Source organism: Branchiostoma belcheri, unplaced genomic scaffold (genome assembly GCF_001625305.1).
Source record: "Branchiostoma belcheri isolate BF01 breed outbred unplaced genomic scaffold, Haploidv18h27 scaffold56, whole genome shotgun sequence".
In the NCBI taxonomy this organism is placed as follows: Eukaryota; Metazoa; Chordata; class Leptocardii; order Amphioxiformes; family Branchiostomatidae; genus Branchiostoma; species Branchiostoma belcheri.
In genome coordinates, this window is record NW_017804198.1 from 455,421 (window position 1) to 469,843 (window position 14,423).

General features: G+C 42.1%; 1 protein-coding gene across 1 annotated transcript in view; it reads left to right on the top strand.

Annotated features, from left to right (window-relative positions):
* The first annotated feature begins 1,435 nt into the window (after positions 1 to 1,435).
* Positions 1,436 to 14,423, top strand: part of LOC109481471 (galactose-specific lectin nattectin-like) — a 15,272-nt gene continuing 2,284 nt past the window's right edge. The window contains exons 1-5 of the mRNA XM_019784054.1: positions 1,436 to 1,441; positions 2,995 to 3,100; positions 4,393 to 4,455; positions 5,242 to 5,440; positions 5,894 to 6,114. Coding sequence (XP_019639613.1) covers positions 1,436 to 1,441; positions 2,995 to 3,100; positions 4,393 to 4,455; positions 5,242 to 5,440; positions 5,894 to 6,114 — 595 coding nt within the window. The remainder of the gene's footprint in view (positions 1,442 to 2,994; positions 3,101 to 4,392; positions 4,456 to 5,241; positions 5,441 to 5,893; positions 6,115 to 14,423) is intronic.

The following is a 14,423-nucleotide window of genomic DNA, read 5'->3' on the forward strand; positions in this document are numbered from 1 at the left end:
GCGAGGAAAAAAAACAACAACGAGATTGGTCTAAAAAAGAACAATTTGGCGCAGTTCGACTCTGGCGTGTCAGAATCAAGTCCACTGAGTGTGAAAAATCTATAGAAAAATCTATTGTTAACTACCTTTTGTGTACAATACATACAGCCTATTCGTATTGTGTTGCGATGGACTGGAAATGAGCAGTTAATACCTAAGACCTGCCACAGTTTGAATAATTTATTGCAAGGTTGTTTCTGTGCAAACAAGAGTTAAGAGTTATGGCAACGAGGGCGTACCCACTACCAATGTGGTCCCGCTTTCCCCTTTCCTGAATAATAAAAGTTAGCGGTTGACCTAAAACTGTTTCTCTGGCTTCCATCTGTCATTGGTATTTATTATTAGAAAACTGCGAGAAAGAAATGTCTTTTATGTTGATTCATGAAGAGTGTCTTCTGAAATGCTCGGTTTGAAAGCCACTAATGAAATATTAAAAAAAAACTTCATCAGATTCTAACAACTTAGTTTACTTCCGTAAATAATTTCATCAGGTTGGTAAACGACTGAATAGCAAAGTTCTTTTTATCACAACCATTTATTTTTCACTAGCCGACGTTTCGATGACCGTCTGTCATCTTCATCAGGGCAATTCTGACTGGTTTACTGTGCACTGACACTAGATGTTACTTGGTGCATAGTACACTAAAGGTGTTACAAAGTTCATAGTGCACTTAAGCTAGTTTTTGTTTATGAGTTTTTCCGTGATGAGGGGGGGGGGTATAAACTTAGTCATGTTTGGGATCACATTCTTAATAACTGACATTGTTTTTTTTATTGCTTGTAACTATTATGATTCCTAACAATACATATGTAAGAAGACTTTTAATAATTTCTATTTGGGACTGTGATACCTCAGTATTGTCAGTTAACAAATCTTATATAGAAACACTTTACATTTGGAACCACATATTTCCCTATGATGTAACAATGCCTAGTATGTATGTCACAATTACACTACGTTCCGGAATGTATTGTAAACAGAAAAAAACTAGCTTAAGTGCACTATGAACTATGTAACACCTTTAGTGCACTATGCACCAAGTAACATCTAGTGTCAGTGCACAGTAAACCAGTCAGAATTGCCCTGATGAAGATGACAGACGGTCATCGAAACGTCGGCTAGTGAAAAATAAATGGTTGTGATAAAAAGAACTTTGCTATTCAACTTAGTTTACTTTTGCTACTCCTATTCTCCAGCATGGCATCATGAAGACTGAACTTCTGATGCTTGCTTTTCTGGCCGTCGCGGCCGTGTGTAAACCATTGGAGGACGCAGAGGAACCAGCAGAGGCTCTCGGTGATGTGCAGGCTACCGGTTGGAGGACGTCTGGACTCAGACAGGAGGATGAGGTAGAAGTCAAGAAATCCTATTAGAGCCAGATTTCTTAATTAACCGATGCCGGTTAGAGCACTTTATTATGGGTTCACCACACCACTTCGTGGTGTGGTGAAACCATATTGCTTTTTCTGATGTTTCTTCTTCTTCTTCTCCTTCTCCTTCTCCTCCTGCCATTTTTTAAATGGATTCAGCTTCTTCATTTTAGGGCCTAAGGTCCTGAAATTTGGTATGGAGGTACAGTGGGCAAATACCCCTAGGCGTTTTTTAAATGTTTGTGATACAGGCTTTTAGAATGGTTTTATTTGAGTTTTTTGGCTGTATTATAGCTAATGTATTACTGTGTTAGTGTGCCATGTTTACCACGTCTGGGCATGAGTCATCACAATGGAATGCAGGGCATCAACCAATAGGCATGCAGCTTTCCTCTATACTTCTTGCTGATTGGCTGTTGGAATTTAACTTGATTAACACCTGCACACTGAGCATTTCCACCTGCACAGAGCATTTCTTGCTGATTGGCTGTTGGGATTTAAATTGATTAACACCTGCACAGAGTATTTCCATACTGACAGTATGTCTTTATTCAAGTGTTTTGGTAGGTATTTCAAGCTTTTCTGCTCCAGCATTGGAATGCGGGGCATGAACGTTTTTTTTTATTTTGAAAATCAACAGTTTGCATTATGCAATTAAAAATCCTAACCAATAAAGTAGGGAATAGCTATCCAACTGTTGTTTTAGTTGTATGTTACTTCATATTATAGTTATATCAATGTAAATCATTGTTTTCCCTTGTGTTTCTCATTCTTTCCCTGCCATGTGGTAAAATGTGGTGAACCCATCGCTGTATTTGCTCCAAAGCAAATATTGGCCTTTCTAGTTATCAATATAGTTCCTTACAAGCTTGACGTAGTTACAAAGGGTCATGAAATTAAAACAGGTGGTTACTTGAGCTTTTTTTCCTCATGATTTTAATCTAACTAGAAAAAAGTAACATTTGCAAAACTAATGCATAATGTTTATCTTCGCATATGGGCTGCTCTGTTAATTCTTACTCAAACACATTCACAGACATGGTGACAGGAGTCTAAATCCCTCCTACTATAAAATTCCAACATAATGTAACCCAACAGTAGTTACCATGGTGAGAGACAGTTTGGTTCAGTTAGGTAAGAGGTCACTGTTTGGAGAAGAAGAAGAGGAAGAGGAAACGTAGCAAAAACAATATGTTTTCCTTCGGTGAACATAACTATACCCCTTTCGGACGTGCAAGGCAAAAATACAACGGTACCGGTATATAGTAAAATTGGGCTTGGTAATATTACGATACCTTTTGAGTCTCCAGAATATTGATAAGCCTGGCCTTTAGCCAACATAACTACATCATCGGACTCGGAGTATAATACATGAACAGAAAGGCATTCCCTGGAGATTTGGACTAAACAATAACAAACCAGTATATGATTACATGCATATGCACTGCAGCGCTTTTAATTCAAGTGCATACACGCAGATAGTATAAGAATCTTCTTTTACGCGAAATGAAACACAAGGAAAAATCGATAAACAAACACACTTTGACGGACGCACTATATTTTGTTTTCTGTATTTTTCGATAGAACCCGGCAGAAGAACCAGGTGAAGATGGCGATGACGGGCTGGCATATCACAGCGCCACCTTGCGGGACTTTGAGGGACCGTTCAAGACTGGCCCTGCACCTCATGGCATGTTAATAAGGATTTCTAACAGTTAGACATACTTAAAAACTATCCCTCTTCATTTCTTCATTTTACCAGTAGCAACACTCGGGACTATATGGCCTGTTTTTGAAGTCTCCCTGGGTACACAAAAGAACACTGACATGCATGCACACTCAATAAAGACAGCAAGAAAACAAATTAATTTCATTGACATAAAGCAAAAAAAGTAGATAACATCCTCAGAAAAAAAAGTCCTGTTTCAGTCCGTTTTTAATTATAAACGCCGTTGTGGTAGTAAGTTTTTTTTTTTTACGAGCCGACGTTTCGATGACCGTCTGCCATCTTCATCAGGGCAATTCTGACTGGTTTGCTGTGTAATGTAAGAATGATGTAAGAATGCCTATGTATGTCACAATTGCACTACGTTCGGAAATGCATTGTTAACAATAAAAACTAACTTAACCCTATCTAGACCGGGCTTTTTTGAGCTTGGTGGGACGGGGGTGGGGGCTCATTTGACCCCCCACTCAAAACTCAAGAACGGTATATCGTATGACCACCAAATTTTCAGAGGATGGTGTAGTAGTGAAGATTTATCATGTCTACAATTTGTATGTCATTATGACGTTATATGACGTCATTATGACGTCATAAATGTGATTTTATTGGCCAAAACCGTCTAGATTGGTTATTCCCTGAAAACTAAATGGTATTCAACATACCAAAAGTGTTTATGACAGAATATTAGGGTGTACTAAGTCTTATGCTGCCCATAGAAACACCGGTGACGTCATAAAATGACGTCATGCATATTTAAGATATCCGCCATTTTGGACCATCAATCTTGAATTTTCAAAAATAGTTTTTTTTAATGACAAAGCCTAAAATACATTGTAAACAGACTAAAGACGTTTATATGAACCTTTTTTGTAAAAGAAATGGAAGTTTTGATGAAATTTTAAGGAAAATAACCTGTATATACCTGTTCTAATGATATGGTCCGCCATCTTGGATTTTGGCCAATGACGTCATCATATTAGCATAAATTATGCATTTTTAACTATAAAATTTACATAAAATTATATGGGATGCTATTAATATTAGAAACCATGTGTAACATGACATAAAACCCATACAATTCTAGTTCAGTTCACAGTTCAGTTCAGTTCACAGTAAACCAGTCAGAATTGCCCTGATGAAGATGACAGACGGTCATGGAAACGTCGGCTCGTGAAAAATAAATGGTTTTGATCAAAGAACTTTTCATTCGTTTACCAACCTGATGAAATTATTTACGTGTGTGATGATTGTTCCAGGTGCCGCACGAGGACCAGACGAACCGGTCAATAGGAATGTACGAGCTGTGGTTGGTAGTCAAGGTAAGCTAAAGTCAACAAGTACAAACTAAAAGTGTAGACTTATGGTGTCGTATGCATAACATAGTCACGTAGTAAGATTAATTTTCCCCTCAACTTAAACATATTGAATTCGTTTTTCTTTCAACCGCTTCAAATTGAGTCACGTTAATCCCCATAGGGTGATATTCGGATAATATATAGCCAGCGTAGTTAGTCTGGAAGAGAAACATGCATAAAGTCTCCTTGCCCATAGCCTCCGTAGCAAGCTTATAGAACTAGTGGTCTTCGGCTGTTTTCTGATTAGCCCAGTCCTAAAAATGAGGGTAATTAATTCAACCAGACCGGCTATTCACCAATTTCACACTTCCCATAATGCCTACCACCCCTTCCCCCTTCCTCGATGTAATATTTCCAACAAGTTCTACCGACAAACTGGTCAACTATTGTTTTGAATTATTTCTCTAGTATAAAGCGCATGTCATAAATGCATTTTTGTTGGAATTAGAGAAAATGACGTACCTTCTAAAGATATCTATAACGGTTACGATGTCCTAACGCTCGCCGTTGACTTAACTACCGCTTAGACGCTGTCAGTGAGGAAAGCTGTGATCCAAGCACTGATCTCTCGACGGATGCCGTAATGGCGTAGGCTATGGTTAACCTAATCGAAGGCTTTAGCAAAGTTCATCACCAGGACGTCCGTCTGACGTCTATTCACCATGTTCTCAAACAGCTCTTCTGTGAATTCCAGAAGATGAGATTCACATGACCTTCCTCTTCTAAAACCGCTTTACCTGCTTACTGCAGGTTGGGATCTTCCAGCGAGTTGTCCAACAAATGGTCAGCTCAGTCTCCCCAACGGCAAAAGGTACGTGGCGCCATCCGACGAGCAGGTCGACTACGCCACGGCCCAGGCGAGATGTGTCGCCGAGGGAGGAACGGTCGCTCTGCCGCTGGACTCGAACGAGCAGGCGTATCTTGTGTTTTTCAAGAACTGTCTAGACCAGTAAGAATAATATTTTCAATCACTGTTACACCATATAGTACATGAGCAGTTAAGTTAAATATTAAATATGATTAAAAATTTAGCCACAGAGAGTACTTATCATCAACTCTACAGCATCTCTACAGCAGCTGGCTAGTCCACTGGCAGTGGTTTGTGTTTAACTCCCATACTCTTTCCCGAATGCTACGTGCTAAGTAGATTAAGCAGATATACCATTTCTAAAGTCTTTTGTATGACTCGGCCGGGGATTAAACACACGACCTACCGAATGCAAGGCGTCTAAGCACTCTACCCACTTGACCATTGCACTAGTACTATATACTGAGGCACACTCTACTCCTTTCTAAGACTTGGAAATACCTTAGGAAACAACATTCACCGTGAAACATTACATCAAAACAGTACAAAACGGGTGTAAAAGGGAAATGTCATTTTTCTCATGTCATCTTACAGAAATGCTCAGTTTTGGCTCGGAGTCAGTAGACCAGACGGAACGTGGGTTGACAGCCAGGGTAGCGCGCTCGGCGGATTCTCTGCCTGGGCACCCGGGGAGCCCGATGATCCTTCATACCCCTGTTCTCATCTTGTGTTTGGAGCACAGTCCGACAGTGAACGCAGAAACAAGTGGGCGGACGCAGCATGCGGTGATAGCTTCAGATACATATGTGAAACAGGTAAGTTTTGTGTAATATCCGTCATTAGCATTGTTTTATTCAACAGTTTTACAACACAAGATATAAAGGTGTTTCAAACACACCTGCTTTTTTAATCAGCCTTTCGACAAAGTTTGCAAGTACATACGTCACGACAACGTTACGTTAACGTTAACATATCGTTAACATAACGTTAACATATTGTTAACATAACGTTAACATGACGTAAACATAACGTGATAACTACGTTAACGTTAACCAACGTTACGTTAAAGTTAACGTTACGTGGACATAACCTTTGATATAACCTAACCGTATGTTATTTTGACACGAAAATTAGGATACATAATATGGCATCATTTTTGTGTCAAAAATACAGACGTTAAAAACGCTACGTTTTGGAGTCAATACGTAACGTTTTTCGGTCAATACGTTACGTATGTTAGGTGAACGTTCACGTATGACATAACGTGTGGATACGTTACGTACGCATGGTTCTGAAATTTCCGTGTCAAAATTACGGACGTAAAAAACGTCAGGTTTTTAAGTCAATACGTCACGTACGTTTCATCTATATGTTAACGTAACGTTGGTTATGTTAACGTAACGTTGGTTATGTTAACGTAACGTAGGTTATGTTATGGTAACGTAACGTAGGTTATGTTATGGTAACGTAACGTAGGTTATGTTATGTTAACGTAACGTAGGTTATGTTATGGTAACGTAACGTAGGTTACGTTCCGTTATGTTAACGCAAAGTATAAACATCGCATAACGCATCAAAACGCACCACGTTACGTACGTACGTAACATTATGTTAGATATGTTCAGTTACATATAATATGTTCCGACGTCACATAGACTCCTAAGAGTGTACGTGCTGTTCGCTGAATTTTTGGTAACAAATTAATCACCCCTATCCATTGCTTATGGTTCCGTCCATTTCAACAGTCAGGTAGACGTGTTCTTGTGACGTCATCAATTCGTGTTGTGTGGTATGGAATGAATGTAAAGGCCGCATAACACAATATTAATGAGCGACTCCAGGATACAACGTAGTACGGACAAAATCTTCATAGGCTGGTTAAAAAAAACTTGACAATAGAACTATAGTTTTCTTCAGTTATTTCATAGATTCTACCCTAAACTTAAACATATTAAATTCTTTTTTCTTTCAACCGCTTCGAATTGAGTCACATAGCTATATAATACTAAGGGGTTCTTTAAAATCTTTGTTCCTAAAGGGATGTCGTCATCAGTTTACGTTGTACAACATTTGGCATGAACATAAAGTGATGTCGTCATCAGTTTATGTTGTACATCATTTGGCATGAACGTAAAGTGATGTCGTCATCAGTTTATGTTGTCCATCGTTTGGCATGAACGTAAAGTGTTGTCGTCATCAGTTTACGTTGTACATCGTTTGGCATTAACGTAAAGTGTTGTCGTCATCAGTTTACGTTGTACATCGTTTGGCATTAACGTAAAGTGTTGTCGTCATCATTTTACGTTGTACATCGTTTGGCATGAACGTAAAGTGTTGTCGTCATCAGTTTACGTTGTGGATGGCCGGCATGTCATGTGATATTATTGTCAGTGGGCCATCTGAGTAACAGTTACCTAACTGGTACAACTCTTGTATTTCCTGTAAGTTCTTTACATTACGCAGTAAGTCCACTAACCCTGTAATATCGTAGAACAATATATTTAGGAAGAGAAAATACAGCAGAGTTGCCCAATGCGTACAAATTGTGAACTTTTCTACTCTACAAGCTAAGGTTGGTGCGGGACATTGTTACCTTCCAACCAACAGATGGTGGAAGTAGCGACAGACAGAAAGGGGCCTAATAGAAAAGTAACAATCTTCCCCACTGCACCAACCTCTGCTTGGAGAGAAAATTTCCCAGCCAATTTTTCACATTTGGTGGTCTGAGCTGGCTTTTGTGGATTATCGCCCAGTGGGGTGTCAGTTGACATTCCACCATAGTTCCTGTAAAACTCCATCTAATACTGGTTTATGGTAGAAATGCAGGAAAACTTGTTGTATGAAAGTACGTTCGGTCGTGACCTACAGTATGAAAATAATACATTCATCTTCAGCCAACTTGATGGACAAAATATTGGGAATTGTAGCATAAGCGATATATAGTGGACGTTTGACCCCCGTCTCATTCTCCTTGTCTGGATTTATATGGGGAATCACATTGTCCATGTACTTCTGTGGAATGTCATAACTGTAGAGACCCGCGGGATTTCGACTGATCATTACGAGTATCAATCTCAGACTAGAAATGATGGGCAAATGGACATACCGTTTAGGCGGTGACCGAGGTCTATAGGAGCAAGATGTAAAATGTAAAATGTCTTTGATAGGAGGTGATATGATTTGATAGGTCAATTATGGGCCTCCTGGTGGATGACCTTGGTACTGCAGCTGAACGTCCGGTTTTTGTATCTTTTTTCCTGAACATGCTATGGTCTTGATGTTATGGTGACAGATAGCTTTTCCTGTAAGGAATAAGTGGTGTGAGTTTGGTCCCCCTAGCAGCTTGTTCTGGAACTGCAGGGCACTTTCTGGCGAAATGTTTAAAAGCCAATAAATCCAGATAGGAACAACGTATTTTTATCATTTTTGGTGTGTAGGTAGCTGAGAGAGAGATGTACATAATTAAATCAAATTATGCAAATGAGGACATAATTTGCATAATTAATGCGGGAATTCTATAATTACAGTGTTTTACATTATACTACTTTCATACATGTAATGTATGTAACCTATGGCAGGCGGAACATCAACAGATACTAGTTATGCAAATGATGACCTAATTTGCATAATTAATGTGAAAATTCCATGATTTCTTAAAGGTGAATAATGTGAATGTCATACTTGGGACATCTGTAAGCTAATCAATAGTTTACATACATCACGATGCGTATATCATGTTAATGCAGAGGTCATTTGCATAATTAAGAAGAAATTTACATTTATATATCAAGCCCATATTTCATGGAGGTATGATGTCTTGGAACTCTTGTTTGAATCTTGCAAGGCCAACATTTGCTTTGGAGCAAATGTAGCGGATGGCTACATTACATTTTACGAGTACAGGGAAAGAAGGAGAACATTTTACGAGTACAGGGAAAGAAGGAGAAACACAAGGGAAACCACTTCTTTACATTGATATAAGGATTTTATATTATAGTATGAAGTGATAACAGTTGGATAGCTATCCCCTACACTATTGGTTAGGATTTTTAATTGCATAAGGCAAACTGTTGATTTTCAAGATAAAACGAAGCGTTTATGTCTCGCATTCCAATGCTGGACATACATGTACAGTACAGGCCACGAAATACGCATCAAGTTCTGCGGGACGTACCGCGATATTCCGCGAGACGTCCCGCAATATCCCGCAGTGGAGCACTCGAATGGGATGGGGCGCTTCGTAAAGTGCGCCTGAGAAATGCCGGACAATTTTGATCGTAAAAAATAGTACAATTTGTAAATGTAGCGATCTTGGATTCGGATATATTGTGACATACATTTGTAATGAACAGATTCATGCATAGTCATGTATGTATAAGCCCCCTTTTGTTCGGCAACTCCGTACGTCAACCTCCCCTATCTAGGAGATTTCCTTCTTTATTTATATAGGTTCGCTTTGAACCCCCTTGATGTAACGTAACTATCAACCCGGCTAACACAAGCCGCCGGCTCCTTTGATATTACAGCCCCGCCCTGTCCAATCTTTGAAAACTGTCGGGCATGCAAACCCTCGACCCTCACTTTAGGAAAATTTGCCACGAAGCCTACTTGCGATGTTATCAGCAACAACAAACGAACGCTTGAATCTGTACACTCGACAATTTTGGTGATTCTTCGGAAATCGATGACAGAACCTACTAGATAATACAAGTTGTAGATTATAGTCGGAGCAGATTGTGGCAGAAAATTGTTGATACCGTGGTGCGCACGCGCCGACGATACACATTACGTATTTAACCGCGTTTGCTGCAGGTTATTGACCTCCGGCTTGCGTTGTTCCAACGGAGAAGCGGTTTTAGCAGTTTTAGCGTCGGATTTTTGTTTGTTAAATCATATACAGGCATCCACGCATCTATCATTCTTCCAACTAGTTCGTAGTTATGTGAAATGTTTATTGGAATCACACTCAAACTCAGAGTATCAAATGGTAAACATCAATCGTCCATGCACAAATCTCAGAATACAAAGACTGCTCATTAACGACCGATATCTCGCGAAAGATTTTCTACACAGAAGAAGTTTCGCAGTGGCATTTCCCATTACCAGTGGACAGTTCTGCGAAAGTTCTGTGAAATTCTGCGGGACGTCCCGCACTCTCCCACAGGACGTCCCGCACTCTCCCACAGGACGTACCGCACTCTCCCGCAGAATGTCCCGCACTCTCCCGCAGGACGTCCCGCACTCTCCCGCAGAACGTCCCGCACTCTCCTGCAGGACGTAGCGCACTCTCCCGCAGGACGTACCGCACTCTCCCGCAGGACGTACCGCATTCTCCCGCAGGACGTACCGCACTCTCCCGCAGAACGTACCGCACTCTCCCGCAGGACGAACCGCACTCTCCCGCAGGACGTACCGCACTCTCCCGCAGGACGTACCGCACTCTCCCGCAGGACGTCCCGCACTCTCCCGCAGAACGTACCGCATTCTCCCGCAGGACGAACCGCACTCTCCCGCAGGACGTCCCGCACTCTCCCGCAGAACGTCCCGCACTCTCCCGCAGAACGTGCCGTCAAATCATCGCTAGGTGGCGTTTCTTGCAGAAAGACGCACGTCAAATGTTCTCCGTCTGAGTACGAACTTTTAGCCGTTTTTGATAATTTCTTGAGGACTATATATACCCATTTATTAGTGTCTGGATGTGTTAATGTACGCTGCATGTTCTGTGATGGTCTCCGTCTGATCGGACTTGTCTTCAAACGATCTTCAGTGGCTGTTTTTTGTGTCCATTCCCACACCACGTCTTACCTGGATATGTACAACAATGGCGGGATATGGCACCTGTGGAATCCTGAGATATCCAGCACAACTCTTTCGGAGTCTACGCAAGGCTGCTACACCCCAGGATCAAGCGCTCAGGTCTACTCTGCGCTCTCTGGATATCTTGCGTCCAAAAAGCAGACCAAGAGGCTGTAAGGCTGGTAAGAACCATACAAAACTCATACAGACTGTAATCGGGAATAGACCCTTCCTCGCCGTTAATCACCTTATTACACGTCGGGCTCCCCGCCAGCTGCAACCAATCAAATTGGAACAACAAAAGGCAACATGCCAGTCTCGGTGTATGCCGAGAATACAAACACCAGGTCACTTCTGAACAAAATGGATGAATTCCAATTGGTGCTATCTACATCGGCAATTGATGTGGCAGTCGTAACTGAAACATGGTTTACCCCCAGCCTACCACCAGGGGCAACGGATATTCCGAATTTTAACCAGTTTTCCAAGTGCCGGTCCGACAGGCGTGGTGGAGGCGTGGCGGTATATACAAAACATACCATACCGTCAAAACCACTGGATGTTGTTGTGCCGACAGAATTGGAGTGTGGTTGGGTCCATCTGAGACCCCACTGGCGTCCGCGATCTGTGTCGTCAATCGCCCTCTGCGCAGTTTACCACCCTCCCAACTCCACGTCTGACAACGCACTTCTGGACTTCGACCAAGTACTTGCGAGTGAAGCCCTTGCACAATGCTACCAACCACCAACAACGGACCCTCCCGTCGGCGCCAGTGATCACAATTGTGTGATCTGGTCTGGTGTATCTGGCTCTCGTGTAAAAAAATAAGATGGTCAAGAAAGTCGTTAGACCCCTACGACAGTCGGGAGTAAGGTTGTTTGGATCGTGGATTACTCAACACCACTGGGAAGAGGTCTACAGCGCGGTCAGCGCAACTGACAAGTGTTCTGCCTTCTACTTCACACTGTCTAGAGCAATGGATAAATACTTACCATCAAAGGTTGTCCGTTTACATGAAAGAGACAAACCATGGATGACCCCTGGCCTGAAGGCCATGATCTTGCAGCGTCAGTAAGTCTTTAAAGAACAGAACGTACCAGAGGTGAGACGTCTCCGCAACAAAATCGCAAACACAATCTGCATGTTAAAGAAAAACTTCTACAAAACCAAGGTAAAACATCTCAAAACAGCTGACCCTAAAAAATGGTATAAAGCTATTAAGTCGTCATCTCCTAAGGCTGTAGCCGATGCTATAAACGCCCACCTGTCAGCAGCATCACAGCAGCATGCACCCCTGCAACCACAAGAGCTTCCAGCCTACCTCCCTGCTCCTGCCCCGCCACCTTCTGTATCGTTCTGGGACATGTGGTATAGACTCAGAATGGTAAAGGTTGGGAAGGCCACCGGCAATGACGACGTCTCCCCCAGAATTGTCCGTGAGTTTGCCTTCGAACTTAGTCAGCCACTATGTGACATCATGAATACCTCGCTCAACCAAGGTGTCGTACCTGGCACCTGGAGGGACGCCGACGTAGTCCCAGTCCCGAAGGAGATGCCGCCAAGACTCACAAAACCCAGACCCATTTCTTTGACATCTGTTTTCGCGAAAGTATGCGAAGGCTTTGAAACGGACTGGTGCCTTCGGAAACATACTCCCGAGGGTTGACAACCGACAGTTTGGGTCGCTCCACTACCCACTACATGGCACTCCTCACGCACAAGCTATTAGAAGCAGCGGATAAACCGGGCCACGCGACCACACTAGTCCTAACGGACTTTTCGCGTGCTTTTGACTCTGTTCACCATAACACCGCCATCAGTAAACTGATCGACCTCGGCGTCCGCCCCTCACTTGTGCCACGGATCAGTAGTTTCATCTCCGGTAGACGGCAACGCGTCAGATACCAAGGTGTGGTGTCAGACTGGGAGATGCTAACTTGTGGTGTGCCGCAAGGCACTAAGTTAGGCCCTTTGGTCTTCCTTGCACTTTTAAATGATGCTGTTCCGATCAGCGACACTTCAGCGGACACATACAAATATGTTGATGACATGTCTTTATCGGAATCAAGACCTGTGAAGAAGACGCCGTTCATCCAGGGCGACGTGGACTGCTTAGCCAGGTGGACAGATCACAATCACATGACTCTTAACCCTTCCAAATGCAAAGTTCTCTTTATCTGCTTCACGCGTAACCCGCCACCACCACCTGAGATAAAAATCGGACCTACGCAATTAGAAGTAGTGGAGGCAGCCCGTATTTTGGGCGTTATCCTACAAAACAATCTCAAGTGGACAAAGCATGTCACGATGATTGTAGAGAAGGCCAGTGGAAGACTGTACATGCTAAGATCACTAATCTGTCCGTCCCGTGCTTGAGTATTTTTTTTTCTTTTTTTTCAACCTTTATTTAACCTTGAAGATGTACAGTACAATTTCGTAGCAGTACAAACTCTTCGGCCTAAGCCGTTTTTCAAGAGGTCAAGGGGTATTGCTGCCAGGTATGGCACCCTGGGCTGACTGTCGCCGAATCCGAGTCGATCGAGAGGGTGCAGAGAAGGGCTTGTAGAATAATCCTTGGGCAGGACTTCACTCACAACAACACAGCCCTGCAGGATCTCTCACTCGACCCACTAGGCCTAAGACGCTGTGACTTGTGCAGAAACTTTGCTCTATCTCTACTGAAATCCCCTGACTTTAGGAAGTGGCTCCCACCACGCCGTGAGATCTCAGGCAGAACCACCAGATCTAGTAACCAGCTGAACACTTATAAAACTAGAACTGTAAGATTCGCCAAGAGTCCGATCATGTATGCAACAACTTTACTGAACGACGAACTCCGCAGTTGTTCAGTTCTCAGTTAATAAGAAAGAACATGACAGTATCTTGACACACCGATATGTATGTAAAAATATGATTGGGTATAATTTTGATAAATTAGGTCTGATTACAGAGAATAACTTTTAACAAGAGTCTTTAAATATATAACGTTTACAGTTTTTAACTCGTATTTAAGATGGTTTTATTGTTTGTAATGTATGAAGAACTGCTCCGAGTATGTAATGTTACACCCAATTCAGCTAAATCGACTTAGCTGCCTATGTGTGACAGCTGTGAACTGTATAAGTGTATTTTTAAATGTCGCGAATAAACCATTCTCTCTCTCTTTCTCTATCAAATCCCAACAGCCAATCAGCAAGAAGAATAGAGGAAACCTGCATGCCTATTGGTTGCTTGCACTGCATGCTCTTCTGATGAGTCATACCCAAATACGGTAACACACTGCTATAGTACATTTTCTATAACGCAGCCAAAAAGCTCAAATAAAACC